The sequence below is a fragment of the Zonotrichia leucophrys genome, chromosome 1 (genome assembly GCF_028769735.1).
Source record: "Zonotrichia leucophrys gambelii isolate GWCS_2022_RI chromosome 1, RI_Zleu_2.0, whole genome shotgun sequence".
Lineage (NCBI taxonomy): Eukaryota > Metazoa > Chordata > Aves > Passeriformes > Passerellidae > Zonotrichia > Zonotrichia leucophrys.
In genome coordinates this window covers 2,493,602-2,519,192 of record NC_088169.1, presented here as the reverse complement: position 1 = coordinate 2,519,192, position 25,591 = coordinate 2,493,602, and the positions used below count along the sequence as shown (strand labels likewise).

General features: G+C 43.5%; 1 protein-coding gene across 1 annotated transcript in view; it reads right to left on the bottom strand.

Moving 5' to 3' along the window:
• Positions 1-24,993, bottom strand: part of SIM2 (SIM bHLH transcription factor 2) — a 78,132-nt gene extending 53,139 nt beyond the window's left edge. The window contains exons 1-3 of the mRNA XM_064701179.1: positions 24,737-24,993; positions 16,291-16,373; positions 11,420-11,509 (exon numbers count right to left, since the gene is read on the bottom strand). Coding sequence (XP_064557249.1) covers positions 11,420-11,509; positions 16,291-16,373; positions 24,737-24,911 — 348 coding nt within the window. The 5' untranslated portion in view covers positions 24,912-24,993. The remainder of the gene's footprint in view (positions 1-11,419; positions 11,510-16,290; positions 16,374-24,736) is intronic.
• Positions 24,994-25,591: the final 598 nt, after the last annotated feature.

Below are 25,591 nucleotides of genomic sequence, written 5' to 3'. Positions count from 1 at the left end.
ACTGAAAATAATTTTCTCTATTCCTATCCTGAATTTCCTTATCAGTGTAGGATGAGGCAAAGAAAGCTGCAGAAAATTAGGAATTTATCTAGAAACAGAACTGAATTCCTTTATCTCCTCCAAGTCTGGGAATATAAAGGGGATGTTGCTTCTTTGAGGTTTTTATTGATTAATTTCCACAAAATTTCCCACAAACACACATAAATGGACCAAATTTGAAAATAATTTTCCTTATTCCTATCCTGAATTTCCTTACAATGTAGGATGAGGCAAAGAAAGCTGCAGAAAATTAGGAATTGATCTGGAAACAGAACTGAATTCCTTTATCTATCTTCTCTAAATCTGGGAATCCAAAGAGGATGTTATTGCTTTGAGGTTTTTATCAGTTAATTTCCATAAAATTTGATACAAAACACAAATAAATTGACCAAAATTGAAAATAATTCTCCCTTTATCTTATCCTGAATTTCCTTATCAGTGTAGGATGAGGCAAAGAAAGCTGCAGAAAATTAGGAATTTATCTAGAAACAGAGCTGAATTCCTTTATCTCCTTCAAGTCTGGGAATATAAAGGGGATGTTGTTTCTTTGAGGTTTTTATTGATTAATTTCCACAAAAATTGATATAAAATGCACATAAATGGAACAAAACTGAAAATTATTTTCTTTATTCTGACCCTAAATTTCCTTGTTTATTAAGGATGAGGCAAAGAAAGCTGCAGAAAATTGGGAATTTATCTAGAAACAGAACTGAATTCCTTTATCTCCTCCAAGTCTGGGAATACAAAGGGGATGTTGTTTCTTTGAGGTTTTTATTGATTAATTTCCACAAAATTACCCACACACACACATAAATGGACCAAATTTGAAAATCATTTTCCTTATTCCTATCCTGAATTTCCTTACAATGTAGGATGAGCAAAGAAAGCGGCAGAAAATGAGGAATTGATCTGGAAACAGAACTGAATTCCTTTATCTATCTTCTCTAAATCTGGGAATCCAAAGAGGATGTTATTGCTTTGAGGTTTTTATCAGTTAATTTCCATAAAATTTGATACAAAACACAAATAAATTGCAAAGAAAGCGGCAGAAAATTAGGAATTGATCCGGGAAGAACAGGAAGAATTGTGGGATCACTTTGCTTTTGACACAGAAATCAATCCGTGTCGGTTGCTCCTGGCTTTAAATCTGTGAAAACCTCCGGAAAAAGAATTTTAAAAATATTGAAATTTTGAGGAAAGCAGGAGGCTGGGTTTGGATTGAGCCTCGGGGCAGTGACTGCAGCCTTTCTTCTGAGCCCGTCCCATCCTCTCTCTGATCCCGGGGTTGCCTTTTCTTTGCAATAAATGAAGTTGTCTGCCCTCACAAAGCAATCTGGTTTTTTCTTTTCTTCCTGAAAATGTTCCTCCTCCTTCCCTTTGCTGCATTATTCATGGGATGTCCCTTCCCAGGGCTCTGCAAATTCGCTTTTTTCACCCTCCCCTCTGAGCATCTTTTCCTTCGCTGCTCCTTCCCAACACAGCCCCTCCCTGATACAAACTCAACAGGAGTGACTAAGAGCAAATGCATGGTGAGTGAAATCGATAAAAGACATTTAGGATGCCTGAGATGGGGAACAAGTGGAGAGAAAAGGAGAAAGAAATAGGAACAGGAAGAGGAAGGAGTAAAGGGAGGAAAGAGAAAGGAAAGAGAAGAGGAGAAGAAGAAAGAGAAGGAAGAAAAGGAGGAGAAAGAGAAAGAGAGAAGAGAGAGAGATGGAGAAAGAGAGAAAGAGAAAGAAGAGAGAAGAGAGAGAAAGAGAGAAAGAGAAAGAGAGAGAAAGAGAAGAAAGAGAAGAAAGAAAGAAAGAGAAGAAAGAGAAAGAGAAGAAAGAAAGAGAAAGAGAAAAGAAAGAGAAGAAGAAAAAGAGAAGAAAGAGAAGAAAGAGAAGAAAGAAAGAAAGAAAGAAAGGAAAGGAAAGAAAGAAAAGAAAGAAAGAAAGAAAGAAAGAAAAGAAAGAAAGAAAGAAAGAAGAAAGAAGAAAGAGAAAGAAAGAAAAAGAAAGAAAGAAAGAAGAAAGAAAGAAAGAGAAAAAGGAAGGAAAGGGAAGAAGAAGAGAAGGGAAGGGAAGGGAAGGGAAGGGAAGGGAAGGGAAGGGAAGGGAAGGGAAGGGAAGGGAAGGGAGGAAGGGAAGGGAAGGGAAGGGAAGGGAAGGAAGGGAAGGGAAGGGAAGGGAAGGGAAGGGAAGGGAAGGGAAGGGAAGGAAGGGAAGGGAAGGGAAGGAAGAGGAAGGGAAGGGAAGGGAAGGGAAGGGAAGGGAAGGGAAGGGAAGGGAAGGGAAGAGAAGGAAAGGAAAGGAAAGGAAAGGAAAGGAAAGGAAAGGAAAGGAAAGGAAAGGAAAGGAAAGGAAAGGAAAGGAAAGGAAAGGAAAGGAAAGGAAAGGAAAGGAAAGGAAAGGAAAGGAAAGGAGAAAAAGATGGAATGGGGAAGGGGATTATCTGCATTGCTTTATTTATGTAATTTTCTCTAAAATTGCCCTAAAAAAGCTCTGGTGCTCCTTTTCAGCCACAAACAGGTGGGGGATTGCTGCAGGAACACCCCACATCCAACCTCTTGTCAGGGAGGAAGGAAAACACAAAATGTCCCTGTGAGTCCTGCCTGGAAATTCCTCTGTTTATTTCTAATTACAAGGGGACAAACATCCTGCAAATGTCCAGAGGTGTCTTCATAAATATCCTGATCACCTACATTAAAATAAAATCCAAAAATTCTTCTGGTGATGGACATTTCATTTTCAGAACATGGCAAAATTGCCAAGGGGCATCACTCACAAACCTCTCCTCATTGTTTTATCTTTGGTTAAGAGTGATTTTTTTTTTCCTGTGAATGTTTTAAATGTTTTGCCCTTGGAATGAAAAAGCCATTTTTAGCTTAAAAAAAAAAAAAAAAAGAATTCATGGGTGGCTATGTATAAATTCCCAATAAATAAATCAATAAAATAGAATAAATAAATAAATAAATAAATAAATAATCAAATATATATATATATATACCCTATATATATACCCTATATATATTCCTTCAATTTAGGGACTTTCTGACATAAAAGACCCCAATCAAGCTGACCAACCTCATCAGCTGTATTTGATGTTTTCTCTTAAAAACTGTAACTCATGGATGGCTCTTGCTTTTCCCAAACTCATCACTTATTTTTAAATGATTCCTTGTGGAAATTCACATTTTTCCACAGGATTCAAAGGGGTAAAAGTCATAGTTTTCTCCAAATTTTCATTTTTTTGTCCCAGGGTTTTTCTCAAATTCAAGCCTAAAATCCTTTGCAATAATGACTTTTTTTCCTTGTTATAAATACTGAAAAGATTTTTATTCTGATGGGTTTATTTGCAGCCCCAGGAAAATTAGCAGGAGGCAAAGATACAGCACTGAATGTGGGGGTTTTGGATGAATTTTGAATGAGTTAGGGATGGGAACTCTGAGGTTTTCAGGTGATGTGATTTATTTTTCTTATCTTCTACATAGGCAAGATAGGTGAGTTCAGCTCACATTGTTACAGCATGGTTCAGAATGTCACAAAACCTTTAATTACAAGATTTTTTAAGGATTTATTGACCAATAAAACAAAGGATATTTATGTTTTTGACCCAATCCTTAAATATTTCAGGTAAAATAAACCCGGGATTTCAGATGATGGAGATAATGATTAGAGAAAGAGATTTTAATCAATCTATTATAAATCCTGGATTTCAGATGATGGAGATAATGATTAGAGAAAGGGATTTTAATCAATCTATTACACAATGGAGGTGGTTGTAAGTTGTGAGGAATTTTAGAAGGAATTTGAGATGGGACCTCTGATTTGTTTTTGATAATGTGGTTTATTTTTCTTATTTTCAATATAGGCAGGAAGGGTGAGTTCAGCTCACATCCTCACTGCATGGTTCAGAAGGGCCCAAGACCCTCAGTTACAAGAACTTTTAAGGATTTATTAACCAATAAAACACTGCCAATAAAGATATTTATGTTTTTGACCCAATCCTTAAATATTTCACCTCATGGACCCATGTACAGTGTGAGCTTCCTTAGCCAATCATGCTCTGACACACAAACCCACAGTGCTGCATTCTGAACTCCTTGTTTACCTCTGGAACTGCTTTTATTTTTATATCTTAAACTCTAAAACTCTAAATTTTCCTTTCCTCAGCTTAACCTGTCTCTGCTTTAAACCCCAAATCCCCATTTTCCCTTCCAGCCCCTCAGTTTGGAGCCTTTCCCAAGGCCTCAGATCAAATCCTGGGTTTCATTCTGAGCTTTGGCTGCCAGGCCCAAAGTTCTGAGGGTTCCCTGCATTTCAGATTCCATCAGAACTGACCCTGCAGTGCATTGTTTGTTCAAACAATACTTTAATAATGAAGCAGTAGATTAATAATGATTATTTTTTAGCCCGGAGAGGAGAAGGCCCCAGAGAGGCCTTAAACCCCCTGGCAGGGCCTAAAGGGGCTCCAGGAGAGGGATGGAGGGCCAGGAGGCAGGGAATGGCTCCGGAGCAGGATTTGATGGATTTGGGGCAGGAATTGTCCCCTGGCAGGGTGAGGAACTCCTGGGTTCCCAAATCCCTTCTCCAGGAGCGCTCTGGGGGTGGCTGGAGCCGGGTTCAGGGACAGAGCTGAGCTCTGGTTGTGCCCAAGGGTTTGGAGGGGTGGGATTGATCCTTGCTGGGAGTTTGTCCCTCAGGATTGGGGATGCAAAGCCAAGGGATTGATACAGGTAAAATAAACCCTGGATTGCAGATGGTGGAGATAATGATTAGAGAAAGAGATATCAATCAATCTGTTATAAATCCTGGATTTCAGATGATGGAGATAATGGTTAGAGAAAGGGATTTTAATCAATCTGTTCTAAATCCTGGATTTCAGATGATGGAGATAATGGTTAGAGAAAGGGATTTTAATCAATCTTTTGCACAATGCAAGTGGTTATAACTGACACTGAAGTGCATTGTTTGTTCATGCAATACTTTAATAATGAAGCAGTAGATTAATAATGATTATTTTTTAGCCTGGAGAAGAGAAGGCCCCAGAGAGGCCTTAAACCCCCTGGCAGGGCCTAAAGGGGCTCCAGGAGAGGGATGGAGGGCCAGGAGGCAGGGAATGGCTGCGGAGCAGGATTTGATGGATTTGGGGCAGGAATTGTCCCCTGGCAGGGTGAGGAACTCCTGGGTTCCCAAATCCCTTCTCCAGGAGCGCTCTGGGGGTGGCTGGAGCCGGGTTCAGGGACAGAGCTGAGCTCTGGTTGTGCCCAAGGGTTTGGAGGGGTGGGATTGATCCTTGCTGGGAGTTTGTCCCTCAGGATTGGGGATGCAAACCCAAGGGATTGATACAGGTAAAATAAACCCTGGATTGCAGATGATGGAGATAATGATTAGAGAAAGAGATTTTAATCAATCTGTTATAAATCCTGGATTTCAGATGATGGAGATAATGGTTAGAGAAAGGGATTTTATCAATCTATTCTAAATCCTGGATTTCAGATGATGGAGATAATGATTAGAGAAAGAGATTTTAATCAATCTATTATAAATCCTGGATTTCAGATGATGGAGATAATGGTTAGAGAAAGAGATTTCAATCAATCTATTCTAAATCCTGGATTTCAGATGATGGAGATAATGATTAGAGAAAGAGATTTTACTCAATCTATTATAAATCCTGGATTTCAGATGATGGAGATAATGGTTAGAGAAAGAGATTTTAATCAATCTATTCTAAATCCTGGATTTCAGATGATGGAGATAATGATTAGAGAAAGGGATTTTAATCAATCTGTTATAAATCCTGGATTTCAGATGATGGAGATAATGATTAGAGAAAGGGATTTTAATCAATCTATTACACAATGGAAGTGGTTGTAAGTTGTGAGGAATTTTAGAAGGAATTTGAGATGGGACCTCTGATTCATTTTTGATAATGTGATTTATTTTTCTTATTTTCAATATAGGCAGGAAGGGTGAGTTCAGCTCACATCCTCACTGCATGGTTCAGAAGGGCCCAAGACCCTCAGTTACAAGAACTTTTAAGGATTTATTAATCAATAAAACACTGCTAATAAAGATATTTATGGTTTTGACCCAATCCTTAAATATTTCACCTCATGGACCCATGTACAGTGTGAGCTTCCTTAGCCAATCATGTTCTGACACACAAACCCACAGTGCTGCATTCTGAACTCCTTGTTTACCTCTGGAACTGCTTTTATTTTTATATCTTAAACTCTAAAACTCTCAACTTTCCTTTCCTCAGCTTAACCTGTCTCTGCTTTAAACCCCAAATCCCCATTTTCCCTTCCAGCCCCTCAGTTTGGGAGCCTTTCCCAAGGCCTCAGATCAAATCCTGGGTTTCATTCTAAGCTCTGACTTACACCCCCAAATTCTGAGAGCTCCCTACATTTCACATTCCAAAAACTGACCCCAAAATTGACTTTTAAAATTGACTTTAAAATAATAAAACCACCAGCAAAGAGTTGGGGGGCTAAGGCAGAGTCAAATAACCAAAATATGGATCCATAATTTGGAGTCTCACCCCCTGCTAGGCACATTCAGCTCTTTCAAAGCCTAAAATAAAACCCTGAAAACTTTAAAAATACAGAAATTCTACAGCTCAATTCATAAAGGTAAAGCCCTGTGCCTCAGGTTATTAAAGCACCTTCCTTGATGCAGTTTTTAATAGCTGTAAATACCAAATCTCAGCATTTCCTACTAACAGGGGGTTTATGAGCAACTCTGATTTATTTTCTTTTTTTTTTTTTTTCCAGCCAAGGAATGATTCATAATAAACACACAGGGCTAAGTGGATGGATTCTAGAGTAAATAATTACATATTTTACCTCTCATAGACTCATTGGAGAAAAGCAAAATAAACTCCTGGAAAAGTTCATTTGTGGTGAAAAATTTCAAAATTTATCAAAGATAAGTCTGGCTGCCTCATGGATCCAGAAAACTGCTGGAATAAGCTCCAGACCTTCAAATTAAATTAAAATTTGTCTTTCCACATTGTCCCCTGAGAGGATTTTCCTCTTTTTTGTGTCTTTGGACTCTGAGAGGGAAAAAAATTGGGGAATTAAAGCTGTTTGTTATTCATGGGAAAAAAAAAGAGGCAAGAAAAGAAATTTTCTGTGCCAGAACTGGGATGAGCTGGAGGAAAATTCCTCCAGCAAAATTCCCAATTTTCCTGCTCCAGCTGGGAGCAAACCAAACTCCAAAGCCACAAATGAAGTGGCGGGGCCACAAATGAAGATGTAGATTTTTCAGAACCTCTTTTTCTGAGGCAAAGCCGTGCTTCAAAACAATCCTTAAAGCTGGCTTGAAAAATTTATGGCTGGTTTAAGCCAGCCTGGCTTTTGCTCAAGCTTTAATTTCTTCCTGCTCAAGTTAAATCCAAGCAGAAGATAAAGGCCACTGTAGCAGCCCTCCAAAAATAGGCTGCAAAAAAATCTATTTAAATGGCTTTTTTTATTTAGTTGAACGATATATTTTTTAAACAAATGGCACTGGAGCAGGAAATTGATGTGTGGGCTAGTTAATTGTCAAATTATTTAATAAAAAGGCCTCTCTGTGCCCACTGTAAAGGATTTTTTTTCCCCAGTCACCACCACTCTGCTCTCAGCTTGCTTTGGCTCTGTGAGGGCACTTGTTGGAAATATAAGGTGGAATTAATTTTTTATTATATTATGGGGGAATTTCCTCCTCCTGCCCAATTCTGGTTGATGGCAGGGGCAGAAATGCCAGGATTTCCAGAGGAATGGGAACAAAAACTCCTTTGGAGGCCTTGGGAGCGGGCAGGAATATCCCAGGGTAAAGGGATTTGTGTTTTGAGGAGTGGGTGTGCCCAAAATTAGTGCAAAATGGTCCCTTCAAAAAGAGAATATTGAGGCAAGAGCAAGAACAGATTGGTGATAAATCAGGATGAAATTTTATAAATAATTTAAAATTAATTTCAAAATTTTAATTATAAATAAATTTTGGAAATATATCCCTGTTCACTGTGAATTTTTGTGTTTTGAGAATCCCTTAAATTTCGAATCCCACAACTTTCAAGCTCAGTTTTCCAAATCTCTGCTGAAGTGAAAAATTTGGGATTTTGCTGATTAAACCTAAAATTCAAAAAACAACTTGGCCAAACCTTCTGATTTTCCTTGCACTTAGAATTTATAGATATTTCCATGCACATGGAATTCAGCGAGTGCAGATTGACCAGGAGGAATAAATAAGATTAAAACTGGTGTGATACGTGCCAAAGTCTGTTTAGTGTCCCAACCATCCCATAATTCTTTAATTGTCCCTAATAACGGGGTTAATAATAATAAAAATTCATAATAATAATAAAAATAATAATGACTAAATAATAATAATAATAATAATAATAATAATAATAATAATAATAATAATACCACTGCCACCAAGACCTACAAGATCTGGTGGCTTGATACCCCCTCCAAACAAACAATTTCTGGGCAAAAAATGGAAAATTTTGGGAGCAAAAAAATACAGGACAGGGAATTTCTGGCTGGATGGGGATGCTCAGTGCTTTGGGATAATGGCACTGATGAAATGGATGGATTTGAGCAGGTAAAATCCTGAATCCTCCAGGATTAAAAATTCAGGATGGGAGAAACCCAGGCTGGAAAATGAGTAGAAAATAAGGTAATTGTGGAGGGAAGTTTATTTGTTATATTATTACTTATTATTATATGTCAAGCAAAGTAAGATTTAAATGGATTTGAACATGAATTAAATGGTTTGGAACAATTAAAACTGTACCAGAACAGAGTGAACAAACAGCACTAAGAATGTTTCCTGCTCATATTTTTAAAATTAACAGGTAAAAAAAAAGTATTTATGGTGGCTGTTGATTCCCAAAATTACTTTTTCTAAGAGGAACAGGGGTTTGGAAGTGGTTTTTTAGGGTTTATATCCTTGTTTTCTCTACCCCTTGAGTTCTATTTTCCCTCATAGCCACTAATTCTAATATCACTGTTATTATCCAAATAATTCCACTTTATATTTTCCAATTAATAATATTAATTACTACCAAAAAAAATTAAGGTACACAAATAATCCCCACCATTAAATTCCCCCTTTTCTGTTTATGGGAACAGCCACAGGATAAATAATTCAGAATATTTCAGAATATTCTCCTCTCTCTCACCTTCATCTCCTCTGCTGTTTGGGCTTTATTTCAATTCATTTATTTATTGATAAATGTTTGATACACAACTGAACCCTTCAGCTCCTTGCAAGTCTCATCCAGGGGTGCTGAAATTAATGAGGAATTTTTTTAATTGGACTTTGGCAAATTTAGGTCAGGTGCTACCGGTGAATTTCAGTTACAAACAAAGGCATGGAAAGCCCAATTTCTAATTTAATTTCAATTTCTACAATAAATTCAGGCTCTTTGCCCCTTGTTCCTATCCCAAGAAGGTAAAAAAAAAAAATTAGAAATGTCCATCTAAGAAGAAAGAAAAAAAAAACCATAAAACCCCCTCATAGTTGTGGTGCAGAACAGCAGTAAACTGAGTTTTATGAGTTCTATCACAACCATATAAAATGCTTTACTGAAAAGAGCACTGAGCTGGAAAAACTCAGGAAAAACTGCCCTGAATTCCATGTGAACACTCATAAATCTGCCCCCCTTTCTCCTTTTTATATATTTTTATTTTTATTTTTATTTTTTTTTTCCTCCTCCTGCAGCACATTTACCATAAACCCCCTGTTCAAATTTCTCTGCCTTTCATGGGCAGCCTCAATATCTGACACAATCTAAGGCTCCCAGAGTCAAATTCTGAGTTTTATTTCAATTAATTGTCAAATTATTTAATAAAAAAGCCTTTCTGTGCCCACTCTGAAGGATTTTTTTCCTTTTTATTTTTATTTTTTTCTCCCTTTCCAGTGCATTTACCATAAACTCCCTGTTCAGATTTCTCTCCCTTTCATGGGCATCCTCAATATCTGACACAATCTGAGGCTCTTCAAGTCAAATTCTGAGTTTTATTTCAATTAATTTCAAATTATTTAATAAAAAAGCCTTTCTGTGCCCACTCTAAGGATTTTTTCCTTTTTATTTTATTTTTTTTCTCCTCTTGCAGTGCATTTACCATAAACCCCCTGTTCAGATTTCTCTGCCTTTCATGGGCAGCCTCGATATCTAACACAATCTAAGGCTGCCAGAGTCAAATTCTGAGTTTTATTTCAATTAATTGTCAAATTATTTAATAAAAAAGCCTTTCTGTGCCCACTCTAAAGGAGTTTTCCTTTTTTAAGTATTTTTATTTTTATTTTTTTCCTCCTCCTCCAGCACATTCACCAAAAGCTCCCTGTTCAGATTTCTCTGCCTTTCATGGGCAGCTTCAATATGTAACACAATCTTTTTTATTTTTATTTTTATTTTTATTTTTATTTTTATTTTTATTTTTTTTTTTACTTTTATTTTTTTATTTTATTTTTTTTCCTCTTCCTCCAGCATATTTACCATAAACTCTCTGTTCCACATCAGATTTTTCTCCTTTTCATTGGTAGCCTCAGTATCTGACACAATCTATTTTTTTTATCATTATTTATTTATTATTTTTATATTTTTTCTCCTCCTCCAGCACATTTTCCATAAACCCCCTGTTCCACATCAGATTTTTCTCCTTTTCATGGGCAGCCTCAATATCTGACACAATATTTTTATTTTTATTTTTATTTTTATTTTTATTTTTATTTTTATTTTTATTTTTATTTTTATTTTTATTTTTATTTTTATTTTTATTTTTATTTTTATTTTTTTCTTCCTCCTCCAGCACATTTTCCATAAACCCCCTGTTCCACATCAGATTTTTCTCCTTTTCATGGGCAGCCTCAATATCTGACACAATATTTTTATTTTTATTTTTATTTTTATATTTTTATTTTTATTTTTATTTTTTTATTATTTTTTTTTATTTTATTTTTATTTTTATTTTTATTTTTTTCTTCCTCCTCCAGCACATTTTCCATAAACCCCCTGTTCCACATCAGATTTTTCTCCTTTTCATGTGCAGCCTCAATATCTGACACAATCTCAAGCTCCCAGACTCAAATTCTGATTTTATTTGGGTTTCAGGCCCTGCAATTTGCAATATTTTATTATTTATGGCCCTTCTGAAAGGTAATGAGCAGTAAAATACAATGAACAAGGACAGAAATAAATTCAGGCTGATGTGGTGGCAAGGAAAAGGAAATTTGAGTCTTTTCCCAAAGCCCTTTGCAAGGAGAAAAAAGCTTCAAACAGCCCTGAAAAAAAAATAAAATTACTTTATATAAAAGCAAGGCAGCAGTGTGAGGGTCCAAATGTGTATTTTGTGTTTTATTTTATTTTATTTTATTTATTTTTTAGGAGTCAGAGCACATACCTGGGACAGGCCAAGGTGCACAGATGCTGTTTCAGAAATGTACATTATTTTGCCATCGGATGCCACGACGAAAACAAAACCATCCAAAGTCTGAAATGAAGAGAAATGCACAGGGTAAAAACCAAGAAATCTGTTTAAAGCATTTACAGTGGGGAAAAAAATGGATTTTTGGGGGATTATTTCTGACTTCAGCAGCAGCAAACAGCAAAATTTAAGGAATAAAATAAAGGTAAAGGTAAAGATAAATGTAAGATAAAGATAAAGATAAAGATAAAGATAAAGATAAAGATAAAGATAAAGATAAAGATAAAGATAAGATAGAGATAAAGAGATAGAGATAGAGATGAGAGAGAGATAGAGATAGAGATAGAGATAGAGATAGAGATGAAAATAAAAATAAAAATACAAATAAAAATAAAAGTAAAAATAAAAATAAAAATAAAAAAAAAAAAAAAATAAAAATAAAAATAAAAATAAAAATAAAAATAAAAATAAAAAATAAAAATAAAAATAAATGTTGAAGGAAGGAGACCAGGACATCAGCTGATCATCACAAAATAAAATAAAGGAAATAAAATAATATAAAATAAAGGAAAAAAATGAAATGAAATGAAATGAAATGAAATGAAATGAAATGAAATGAAATGAAATAAAATAAAATAAAATAAATAAAATAATAGTAATAGTATTACTAGGTTAGGGTTAGGGTTAGGGTTAGGGTTAGGGTTAGGGTTAGAGTTAGGGATAGTAATAGTAATAGTAATAGTAATAGTAATAGTAATAGTAATAGTAATAATAATAATAATAATAATAATAATAATATTACCAAGACCTACAAGATCTGGTGCCTTGATATCCCTCCAAAAGAAGAATTTCTGGGCAAAAAATGGAAAATTTTGGGAGCAAAAAAATACAGGACAGGGAATTTCTGGCTGGATGGGGATGCTCAGTGCTTTGGGATAATGGCACTGATGAAATGGATGGATTTGAGCAGGTAAAATCCTGAATCCTTCAGGAGTAAAAATTCAGAGTGAGAGAAACCCAGGCTGGAAAATGAGTAGAAAATAAGGTAATTGTGGAGGGAAGTTTATTTATTATTATTATATGTCAAGCAAAGTAAGATTTAAATGGATTTGAACATGAATTCAATGGTTTGGAACAACTAAAACTGCACCAGAACAGAGTGAACAAACAGCACTAAGAATGTTTCCTGCTCATATTTTTAAAATTAACAGGTAAAAAAAAAAGTATTTATGATTGCTATTTATTCCCAAAATGGCTTTTTCTAAGAGGAACAGGGGTTTAGAAGTGGTTTTTATGGGTTTATATCCTTTTATCTGATTTTGCTCCCTTCACCTCAGGCTCATTGTGAAATCCACCTCGTCCCCTGCAGATGCAGCTTTGCTGCTGCAATTCCAGGGAATATTTTGATTTATTCAGGATTTTTTTTTTTTGGTTCTTATCCCAAATCCTGAGCTCTGTGGTGCTCAGGGGGAAGTCAGGCCCTACCTGAGCCATTTTTTATTGCAGAATTGGCACACCCAGCTATTTGCAATTAATTCATGGCGCCACCAGCAACGCTGAAATTTGGCTGCATTTTCAAGAATGCGTCTCTGCTCTGTAACAATGTGAATTTCCAAAAGGAAAACAGAAAAAAAAGTCAAATTAATAACACAAAAATCTCTCTTTGAGTCTCAAAGGGAATTTCCCTTCTAAAAGAAAATAAAGAATTCATGGTGGCTGTGTATAAATGATCTCTGCCTTCAATTTGGAGAATTTCTGACATAAAAAAGCCCCAGCATCCAAAATTAATAAATACAAATATCCCTCTCTGAGAGTAATAAAGTTTTATCCTTGCAAACCTCAACCAACTCAAACTTGGGATCAAACCCTACAAATTCTCCTTAGCAGGAAATTGGCTGGGAGGCAAATATTGAGTAAAAAGTGAAGTTTGGTGAATCAGATATTATTTATAGGAGAAAAAAAAAAATAAATAATGTGGTAAAGCTCAGCCAGAACTGGCCATGATTTGGGTACAAAACCTCTCAGTTTGGGGAGGCTCTGGATTTTTCAGTGCCCAATTTCAGGCGTTTTTGCAAAAGTAGCTGATAACAAAAAATCTGCATTTTCTCTACCCAGCACAGAAAGCTTTGCTCAACACGTGAATATCAGTGAATATTCCCACATGTGAATATCACTGGAAAATATATTGGGAAGAGAAAAATAATTTTTACAGTGCATAAGTAAAACAACCACCTGTTTTAATCCATTTAAAGTCGCTAAAGTGGAAGAGAAGCAATAAAATCTTGTCTAATTCATAGTGCCACCCCAATAAGAAAATATTCCAAATTATTCTCTGGCCTACTAATGACTCTACAGCATAGAATTGAAACCAGATTACTCTTTGCTAATTTTATAAAGTATAAATTAAATTTTGTAGAAATGTTATAATGGGAAATATTTATTGCAGTTTTAGACGCAATTTTACTTTAAACACTGTTGTCTTGCAATTGCTTTACCCTTAATTAATAATTGTTTATTAATTTATCATTAATAAGCTTGGCTCAATGCTGCTGTTGCTGCAGCACATCCCAAAATTTCATGTACAGGGAAACACACTGAAGCTGAAAATTCACATGGAAAATTTCAGCCTAAGAACTCTTAAAAAAAAAAAATTTTGCAGTAAATGTGGGTTGATTAAAACCTTCAGCATTCGTCATTCAGAAATAACTGAACTGTAAAATGAGAGTTGCAGGTGGCCAGCATTTAATTTGGTATAAATTCAATTAATGTCAGACAAAACTGGGAACAGCCAGGAGGAGGAGCAACAACAGTGATTTCTACAACTGGGTCTGTACTTTAATATAGAAATTAAATTATCATAAAGATTATTATACACAGCTGGATCAGCATTTCCAGGTGGGCTCATGAGTGAAACAGCTGACAGGGCAGCAGCTACTTGAAATAAGAAGATAAGATGATATGATATCATATCATATCATATGATATGATAAGATAATAAAAAATAAAAATAAAAAATAAAATAAAATAAAATAAAATAAAATAAAATAAAATTAAATTAAATTAAATTAAAAAATAAATAAAATAAAATAAAATAATTAAAATAAAATAAAATAAAATAACTAAAAATAATAAAATAAAATAAAATAATTAAAATAAAATAAAAATAAAAATAAAATAAAATTAAAATAAAATAAAATAAAATAAAATAAAATAACATAAAATAAAATAATAAAATTCCAGGCTGGAAACGCCTCCCCAGGAGATCACGTTGAGCTGTGCCATTGCCTGGATGTTGTCAGTACCTCCCAAAATTCTCATTTTTCCCCGCAGGGAGCGGCCGATGCTCTGTGGTCCCAAATAAAGAACAGCGCTCGCCATCCCAAAGGTCGGGGCAGGGATTTTCTGTCGGGGTTTTATCCCCGGCCGAGCCAAAAAGTGGAAACAGCCCCAGGTCTGTGGGCAGGAATTCACCTCCCACAATGAACCCGCCCAATCAACGATTCCGGTTTAGTGGCTCTCTAAAATAGGGGGGGGGGAAACCTGTGCTGTGTTTGGTTCGTGTATTAAAAAATAAATAAATAAATAAATAAATAAGAATATATGTAAATAAAATACAGAAATGTATAAATAAAATTAAAATTAAAACTTAAAGCTATAAAGAAAAAAAGAAATAATTATAAATATATAATACATGTTATATATGATATATAGTATATATCTAGTATATAATATATAATATTTTATTTTATTTTATTTTATTTCAAGTAGCTGCTGCCCTCTTAGCTGTTTCAGAGTCACAAGTAAGTGTATATACTATATATATATCACATATAGTATATATATAGTATATAGTATATAGTATATAGTATATAGTATATACTGTAATATAATATAGTGTATATATATGATATATAGTATATTATATATTATATATTATATATTATATAGTATATAGTATATAGTATATACTATATACTATATACTATATACTATATACTATATATTATATTATATATTATATAGTATTTAGTATATAGTATATAGTATATAGTATATAGTATATTTGTATATAGTATATAGTAATATAAAGTAGTATATATATAGTATATAGTATATACTATAATATAATGTAGTGTATATATATGATATATAGTATATAGTACATAGTACATAGTATATTGTATATTGTATATTGTATATTGTATATTATATATATGTAATAGATATAAATATATAAAGAAAAATGAAATTAAATTAAAACTAAAACTTAAATATATATATAAATAAATAAATTTTATATATATATATAAAAATTGAGTTAAACGCAATTTTAAAATTTTTTTTTATCCCTCCTGCTGGCTCCCTCGCCTCGGCTACGACTTCCTAAATTCAGAATTCAGAGGAATTTCAGAGCAGATCACCGGGGTTATGAACAGCGGGATTTTCAGGTGCTAAAGCCCCGGGAGATCCAATGCAAGTGTTGTCCCCTCCCAGGTGTCACCCCCGGGGAACACCGGTCCCCTCCCCCGGGCTCCCTGGGCACATCCCCGGCACTTTTGGGGCTGGGAGAGCTGGGCGTGCACAGAGGGGATGAGCGCCTCTTGTTTCCGCCCATATCAAAGGCGAAAAATAATGAAATAATTGGAATTGAAGTGGTTGGTGCCTCTGGTTTTCTGCTCTCCCAGCCCGATGAGATGAAGGCTTCAGCCAGGCTGTGGTGGTGCGAGAGGAGGAGGAGGAGGAGGAGGAGGGGGAAGAAAAGGAGGAGGAAAAGGAGGCGGAGGAAAAGGAGAAAAGGAGGAGGAGGACAGGCAGTCCCTCAAGCCCGGGTTTCCCAAGTGCCCTACCTGGAGCAAGTGGGATCCGAGCTCCATGGCCACGTTATCCAGAGGGCCGATCCTGCTCGGCTGCCCCCAGGCGTCGCCCAGACCTACAAAAAACCCCAAGGGTTTGGTCAGAGCAGGCAGCGGAGCCCGAGCTGTCCCCCTGTCCCCCCTTCCCCCGCGGTGCAAAGGCTGAGTCAGTCCCTTCTCCACACAGTTTTTGGGGTGGAATTGTTCTTTTTCTGGAGCGGAGCATCCCCGCAGATGCGCTTTCCCCGAATTCCCCGGAGGGAATTCCTGCAGGGACCGATGGGAATTCCGCTCCCATCGCCCACCGGGCCCGTCCTGTCCTTGCATAGGCCCCTGTCCCTGTCCCTGTCCTTGTCCTTGTCTCTCTCCCTGTCGCTGTCCCTGTGAGCGGCCACCCCCGAGGTGGCCAAGGAGGATGAGGAGGTTGAAGAGGGCCGGAGCTCGATTGGAGATAAACTGCCCCGATTTCACCTGAGCACGGACGGGACCGACAGAGCTTCATCCCCCGGCCCCTTTGGGCCCTGACCCCACGGCCCGAGCTCAAACCTGACCCCACAGCAGAGCCTAAACCCAGCCCCACAGCCGAGCCTAAACCCGACCCCACAGCCTGAGCCTAAACCCGACCCCACAGCCTGAGACTGAGCCCAAGCCCACAGCTCGGCCCCAAACCCGACCCCACAGCCTGAGCCTAAACCCGACCCCACAGCCTGAGCCTAAACCGGAGCCCATAGCCTGAGACTGAGCCCAAGCCCACAGCTCGGCCCCAAACCTGACCCCACAGCCGAGCCTAAACCCGACCCCACAGCCTGAGCCTAAACCCGAGCCCATAGCCTGAGACTGAGCCCAAGCCCACAGCTCGGCCCCAAACCTGACCCCACAGCCGCCCGATCCCACAGCCTGACACACAGCCCAACCCCGTACACGAGCCCAAATCTGACCCCAAACCCGACCCGAAACCCGAGCCCACACATGAGCCCAAACCCGAGTCCACAGCCTGAGCTCAAACCCGAGCCCAAACCCAAGCCCACAGCCCGAGCTCACAGCTCGGCCCCAAACCTGACCCCACAACCCGATCCCACAGCCTGACCTCACAGCCCAACCCAACACACGAGCCCAAATCCGACCCCACAGCCCAACCCCACAACCTGAGCCCAAACCTGACCCCATAACCCGACCCCACAGCCCGACCCCACAACCTGAGCCCAAACCTGACCCCATAACCCGATCCCACAGCCTGACCTCCAGCCCAACCCCACACACAAGCCCAAACCCGAGCCCAAACTCGACCCCACAGCCGAGCCCAAAACCACTCGACCCAGCCACATCCCACTGCAGCCGAAGCCCACATCCACCAAGCCGAGCCAAACCCGAGCTCAACCGACCAACTCGAGTCCACAGCCCGACCTCACAGCCCAACCCCACACACGAGCCCAAATCCGACTCCAAACCCGAGCCCAAACCTGAGCCCAAACCTGACCCCACAACCCGATCCCACAGCCTGACCTCACAGCCCAACCCCACACACGAGCCCAAACCCGACCCCACAGCCCGACCCCACAACCTGAGCCCAAACCTGACCCCATAACCCGACCCCAAATCCAAACCCAAACCCGGCCCCACTGCCGAGCCCGGCCGGGTCAGTGGAAATTCCTGACGGAGCTGCCTTGGGGCGAGGAGGGGCAGCGGGGCTGGAGCTGGGATTGGGTTGGTTGGTTGATTTTGGCTTCCAGGGTAAAACGGAGCCTTTCAGGAGCTCCCCGAGGAGCCTTTCAGGAGCTCCCAAGGAACCTTTCAGGAGCTCCCAAAGAACCTTTCAGGAGCTCCCCGAGGAGCCGAGGCCGCCACCCGGTGACAGGGGTGTCACTGTCCCCAGGGGATGGAGGCGAAGGGAAGGACGCGACCGCGCCACCGCATCCGTTTGGTGCCTCGTTTTTGGAGAGGAACAACAACCCTCGGCTTCGGGGAGGCCTCAAAACCCAAAAAGGGTTTTTATGGCCGGTGACCCTGGATGAAAGGCGGGGATTCGGTGCTGCCAGCCTGGAATTCTACAATCGGCCCGTTTCGGGATGCCCCGCTATGAAACCGAGCCCCGCGTTTTCCCCCGGTGCCCTCCGGCCGCCCAGAGGCTTCCAAAGAAATCTCCCTTCTCCCGGCTGTGCCTGCGGAGCGGGAGGGAAAACTGGCAGAAATTCCTGCCCTGAGCTCCAGCTCCGTGATTCCCGATCCGTTTGTGCTCTGGGCACTTAAACCCGGCCTGGGAATGATTTGGGGATTTCTCTCCACTCTTGGGGTGTCCCTTGGGATGGGCAGGATCCCCGGCGGGGTGGGACTCGGTGCTTCCCCCGAGTTTTGATTCCTTTCCCGGTGTTTCCGTGTCCTTCTCCCGCCGGGAAAGCGCTGAGGAGCTTCCCAAACCAGGCAGGGGACACAGGGGACCTGAGCCTACCCTGACCCTTCCTTTTCTCCGTCCCAAGGCAGCAGCAGCACCCAAAAAGAGGGGTTTGCATCCCCACCCCGTGTCCGTCTCCCCAGATCCCGGGAATTGCCCGCGTTTTCCCGTGGAAAAGGGAAAAACACCTTCCCTGCTCCGAAAGAAGCGCTGGGAAATTTGTTCGGCAGAGCCAAACGAAAATTCGCGCTTTTCTCCGCCTTTTCCCAATTCTCCGTTTGGAAAAGGCTCCTCAACTTCCAGAGACACGGCAAAAATGTGCTTTTTGCTGAAAGGCTTTTTTGTTTCTCGGGAGAAAAACAAAATTTGGGAATCACGGCGTTTTCCTGGAGTTTCTTTCCCGAAACGGCAACAAATGGAAGTTCCAGAGTCTGTCCCTGTGCAGCGGGGTTTGCCCTTATTTCGATTTACTCATTACAAATTTCGAAATATGAGACTGCAAGCCTACAAAGAGAGGTGTAAAAACTGCCCTGAGCTCTCCCATTCCCTAAAACGGAGCAGATTTATTCCTTGAGCTCTCACGAAACCCTTTAAAAACGAGCCGCGTCTCTGCGCCACCCGTGCGGGACAATTCTCTCCGTCCTGTCCTTTCTCAGCATCCCAAAATCTGCACGGGTTTTGAGGTGGTTTCCTAGCCCGGAATAAAAAATGTCACTTGCTCAGAGTCGCTCCCTTAGGAATTTTAAATTGGAGTCGGAATCGCGAACGCGCATCAGACGTAAACACGCTCGGTGGATCAGCCTGGCATTCGTCTGAGCTTATTTTAAAGCCGGCGATTTTATCATTTAATCCGCCAGCAGATCGCTTTAAAGGTGAAAACGAAACGAATAAAACCTTACATTCGAATAAGGGACTAACGCCCATTAACTTCTCCTCCGAGAGATTTGCAGAGACGCGTTGCTGTAAATGTATGGATGCCATAGGCTGGGCCTGGCTGCTCCTGCCCGCCCGGGAAATATTCCCAAATTCTCTCCCTGGCCTGGAGCGGGGCCAAAATCCCTGCGGATCCACAGAGCGAGCCTTTCTGCACCGCTCCTTGGTGGGATGGGAGGCGATCCCTGCCTGGGGTGGTTTGGGAGGGGACATTTCCCGATGTCCCCTCGCAGCAGGAATTACCCAGCCCGAGAGAGAATTCCCAGCCAGCGGCGGCTGGAGCATCCTCCCCGCAAATACTGGGAACCACCGTGGGGCTGACCCGGCCCCAACGCGGCTCTTTGGCCGTGCCAGAGGCTCCGGGATCACCCAGATCCAGCGATCCGGGGGAATTCCTGCAGAGGGGAGCGCGGAGAGCTCAGCGGCAAAACCCAGGTTCCCTGCGGGACGGGGTCTGGCCAGTTCCAGGCTCAAGCTCCGCTTTTCTGGCGCCCTGCCGCAGCCGACATGGGCGAGATGAGCCTCTCTCCTGCTTTTCCCCGCGTTCGGAGCGGTGTCTGTCCCATCCGAGCCCGGGGACGGCAGGAGGGGATGCGGGGCACGGTAAACGCGGCCCCGAGCGGACCCTCCGGGCACCGGGAGGCGGCTCCGGCTCCCACAGCTCCGGCCTGGAATCAGAGGGGGTTTTAAACAAACACCCCAAAATTCCTGATGCTTTTCCAGGTGTTCGGAGCGGTGTCTGTCCCCCCCGGGCCCGGGGATGCCGGGCAGAGCGAACCCGGCCCCGAGCGCGGCTGTGCCCGCCGGACCCTCCGGGAACCGAGAGGCGGCTCCGGCTCCGACAGCTCCGGCTCCGACAGCTCCGGAGGGGTTTTAAACAAACACCCCAAAATTCCTGCTGCTTTTGCCGCTGAAAAACTGGGGGATTTTCGTACAAACGCGTCCCCTGTGGCAAACACGGACAAAATCGCCCTGCGCTCCTTTTGACACCTCCGGCTGTTTTTCAAACCACCTCAGCGCTCACTTTGTACCGTTCGGACATTTCCCGGTTTCCAGGGAGCCGGCGGGAACTGAGTGGAACTGTAATAAGATCTAGAAATATTTGGGAACAACTCCCACCTTTGCTCTGGGCATACACAAGTCCGTCCGCACACACATTCGAAAGCCCGGTAGCTTTTTCAGCTCCGGGATTCTGCTAAAAGAATTACCCAGCCGCGTATTACGTTCGGTATCGGGTTGCCCTGTAACTTGCGCTATTTCCTTTGTGTCTGCTGCGCTGTTCCGCGGAGCGCAAGGTCCCGCAGCCTTCACAAGGAGAGCGAGGACAAACCCTGCGGGCTCGCAGCCAATTCTGCTTTTTTTGGAGTTTTCCCCAGCGCGGTTGTGCCTCGGGGGACATTTCCGAGGGGCTGACCCGGAGCTCCAGCGAGGTTTTGTGCTCCTGGTTGAGCTTTGTGCCCCTGGCTGAGCTCCGAGGCTCTGCTGTCACCCCGTGGGGACGCGGCGAGGGCAGCGCTGACACCGAGCCCCGTCCGCAGCGGGACCGGGGGAATCTCAGCCCCGACGGCACCGCTGGGTCCGGAGCCAGCGGGGAACACCCGGACCAAGCCAGGGGAACCTCTGAGAGGGGAAAAATCCCCAGATTAGGGAGGGTCTGGGAAGGAGCAAGCAAGGCCGGGAATGGACGTGCGGGCCGCCCGCTCCTCTCTGCGGGGAAGGCGGCCGAGGGTTGGGAGGTGGGAAGGACTGGCGGAAAGATCAAGACTTTTATTTATAAAAATAAAATATTTTTTTTTAAAGGTGAACTCGCAGAAAAAATGAATTAAAAAGAAAAAAAGCGGGGAAAAAATACTCTAACAAATCTGCCCCCCAGCACACCCGCACAACCGCGGCTCTCCCCGCCGAGCCCAACCCACCCGGTCGCGTTCAGAGGCCCCAAAGCCGCCGTCCTGCAGACGGGGAGGTCACGGGCAGAGCCGCGGCAGTGACCCCCGCCCTTCCTCTCCCTCCTTCCTCTCCCTCCTTCCCTCCTTCCCTCCCCTCCGGCCGGGAGGGACCGCAGCGACCCCGCCGCCCGTCCCCGCCCCGACCCCAGGAAAAGCCTAAAAAAAGCACTTTTGTTTTAGCAAGACCTTTAATGTCACTATTAGTGGTTAGTACAATAGGGGCTGGCCTTCCGAAAAGGGATTACCCACGCCTCGCGCTTTATTTATTTGTTTAATTAATGAACGAACCTTTTCCGAGCGCGTGCGACCATCAGATGAAATGGCTGCGATTCGCCTTGATTTTCTTAAAATATACATTCGTGGCCAGGTTTAAATGGGGACCGAAGGCTGTGAATATCCCTAGTAATTTCTATTGTCTGCCCCTCGGAATAAGGAAGGTCTGAGATCTACCGCTCCGTCACTTTATTCAGATTATTTTGTATTGCGCACGTTGTATTTTGGGTCGCATATTAATTAGCTGGCTCCCATCCGCTTGAAACAACCATAAATGTCCAATTTCATAATCGGTTTTGGACACTGCGTCGGGTAAGGGGGAGGGAGAGGGTGACGATTTCACCCCAGTCTGCCGTAACCCGGGGGACAGAGAATCGCAGTTTTTGAACGCGGCTCATTTTCACCTCTCTTTCCTCGATTAAGTCACTTTTTTATAAAAATAAAAAATAAATAAAATACTGACAGCGGAGGCAGAAGAGGACTCGTGGTGTATTTTTGTTTCACGGCAACAAAGTCGTGGCAATACAACAACAAAAAAAAACCCCGAAAACACGAGAGAGGACGGTGTTAGGGAGAGGGAGGCTGGAGGCTGCTGTGTCCTGACTTTAACCCCTGAATCTCAAGGTCGCAGCGGTACCGCAGGGCAAATCTGGGATTTCACAGCCCGAACTTGTCCCTGCAGGGCTTGGGCTGCGAGGGCGAAAGGAGCCGGGGTAAAAACCCCCTTTGGCTCTCTGGAGCCTGAGCGGGTTGGGTCCATCCTCAGAAAAGCCGGGCCGGGCTGAGCAGGAAACCCAAACCCTGTCGGGATCAGCCACCTCGCTGAGGGGCTCAAACTTGTCCTAAACTGCGCGTGGAAATCAGGAGGTTTAAACACACAGCCCTGTCTCTTTCTCTTTCTTTATTTCTCTCTCTTTCCCCCCAGTGCAGCCGGAGATGAAGCAGCTCTGCAGCTTCCAGCGTTTCTGCCCGCGCTGGCCGCAGTTAGCCCGGGCCTAGCACGGGTCTGGTGGCGTCTCTGACCTGTCCCGCCACCCTGGCACCGCTTTGAGCCCCAGAGGTGACGGCTGGGACAGCCCGGGTGCTGCTCCGTGCCCACCTTCATTTCAGGGCCCGGGACCCACCGGGTCCAGCCCTCGCCATGGGATTCATCCCCCGGTTCTGCCTGGCCCGGGATTTAGGCTGGGACGCTTTTCCCCCTCCCAGTAAAGCCAACTGGAAACCAGTAGCTGAGCATGAGGAGGGAGGACCGACACACGGACGGATGGATGGGGACCTCCCTTCCCGTCTTTCCACAGGGAAATCCCGAAGGAGAGGGAAGTTTGGGTGATGCGGGACTGTGTGGAAGAAACCCCCCCGAAAAAAATCCTTCTGCAGCGGGGTCCCCCCTTTCCCCTGCACCAAACGCAGGGCTCGGGGACCGGAGGAGGCAATTCCCCCCGGCCTGTCATCCCTGGACGCAAAGCTTTGGTTTAAAATGTATTTCCAGCCGCACTTAAGACGATGAAAGATCAGGAATTCGCTGTATGCATTTAAACGTTGCCCTTAACAAGCAGAGTGTGCGGGAGCGCACGCCCGGCCTGTTTAGGGAAGACAGGCACATAAAACACGCCCGAGCTGTGCGTATAAACCTGCGCTCGGGGTCGGCTCCGTGCTCTTGAGGATCAGCAGGGCTGGAAAAGCCCGGGACGCCTCCAGCAGCATCTCGGAACGTGCCGCTTCTCCTCCCTCCCAAATCAAAGGCGTTCGGGGGCGCCTTCGCCAGGCACGGCCGGCCAGTGACCCCCCAACACCATCGCCCCCCTTTGAAATTACGGCGCGGTATTCTGTATTTCTCATGGGGAAATTTCCCGGTGGGGAATAATGGCTGGGAAATGCTCCCCTCGCTCCGCTGCCTCGGGAGCCCCGGCTTCCCACAATGGCACGGCTGCTCCGTGCTACCGAAATTTCTCAATTAAATGGCAACGACGGTAAGCTTTGCTCGGGTTGGGATGGTTTGGTTTGTTTTTTTTTTTTTTTTTCCCCGCTCTCTCCCTCTATTTTATTTTTTGCTCGTGTTTTTCTTTTTAACCTTTTAATAAAGCTCCTTAGAAACCGCGCTGAGAAGGAGAGCAGACCTCCTTCCCCGGCGGAATTTGCTAATTCCTTCACCCTGCTCCCGGCCCGGAGAGGCACAAACAAATGACAAAGCGGGGCTGCTGGGCTTTATTCAGCCACTCTCAGGCACTGCCCAGCGCATCAGCTCCGCGGCCGCTCCGACAGCCCCAGGGGCAAGGCAGGAGCCTCCCGAGGGGATGGTTTCCCTTTGGGGGATGATTTCCCCCGAATCCAGCGGGATTGGAGCTGCTGGTGGCCCCAGCAGAGCCAGGGGAGCCGCAGTCCCGCTCCGGGCCGGGCTCGGGTTCTCCTTGCCCGCTCTCCCTTCTCTGTACCCGGGAGAAGCCGCAGGGCCTCGCTGCGGAGCGGCCGCGCCTTCTCTGCCAGCCTGCTTCCCTGGCTCCGGGAACTCCAACCCAAACAAAATAATAACAACAACCGCACTGTTGGGGTTGTTTCCCCCGGACGGTGCCCAGGGGCCATCCCCGGTAACCGGGGCTGAACACACCAACCGAGCCCGCTCTCATCGGGACGGGACCCCCGAGGCACCGCAGCTGAAGCGGCAGCCGAGGACGAGGAGGAGGAGGATGGGGAGAAAGGGGGGATGAAGCAGCCGGCTCTGCCTCTCACCACCACCGAGCTTGGGGCAGACGGGATCAATCCCAACCCGCTTTTCCCTCGATCCCTTCTCGCTCTCTCTCCCCGTTCTGAGACCCCTGCGGGCACCCCCTCCCTGCCGTGCCCACCCGGCACCCCCTGCCCCTCTCTCCCCGTCCCTCCCGGAGCTCCGGGGCTGTTTTACCTTCGGGGAACACGGCTCGCATTTTCAGGTAGCTGGTGGTGAGGCGGATGATGGACGCCTTGTCCAGCTGCGAGGTGATGGCCGAGGGCAGGGGCAGGAGTTTGGCCAGCTCGTAGAATTCTCCATTTTCTTTTTCCCGTCTAGTCTTTGCCGCGTTCTTGGATTTTTCCTTCATCGCGACTGCTGCAAGGCGGAGATGTCACTGGCATATTAGACCCGGTTCTTCCGAATGGCAGGGGGCATGGATTTTGACTCCAGAGTTAGTATTTTCGTTTTGGGAAGGCAATTTACCCAAATCAAATAATTAATAATAATAAACGAAAGGGAGGGGGGAAATGACCAAAAAATGGAGGGAAAAAATAAAGCTAAACCGACCAAACAAAACCAACACGAACAGAAACGGTGCGAGGAGGGGGGAGGCGATTTCTGGGCTACAAGCAGGGCAGGAAAGGCGCTCGGAGAAGGCAGTTCTGCTCTGAGCCTGCAGCAGCGAGGGCTCCCAAAGCCAGGCTGAGAGACCCACGGCACCCCCGGCCTCTGCCTGCAGCTGGGAATCGGATCTTGATCTTCTCCTTAATGGGGAGCCAACCGCCGGGCCCCCTCCACAGAACGATTTCTTCTACTCAATCCTGCCCCGTCCAAAAACAATAATTAAAAAAAAAAAAAGGGAAGAAAAAAGAAAATAGAGCGTCCGTGCGAGAAATCATTGGGCTAAGCAGGCTGAACCATTTTTGGACATTTTGTCTCTCATGAGAAGGAAGGAAGAAAAAAAGGGGGGGAGAAAACGAACGACGTATGGAACGAAGTGCAAAAAGAGCTGGTCCCGGAGATGCCGAGGACACGACGAGCTGCCCG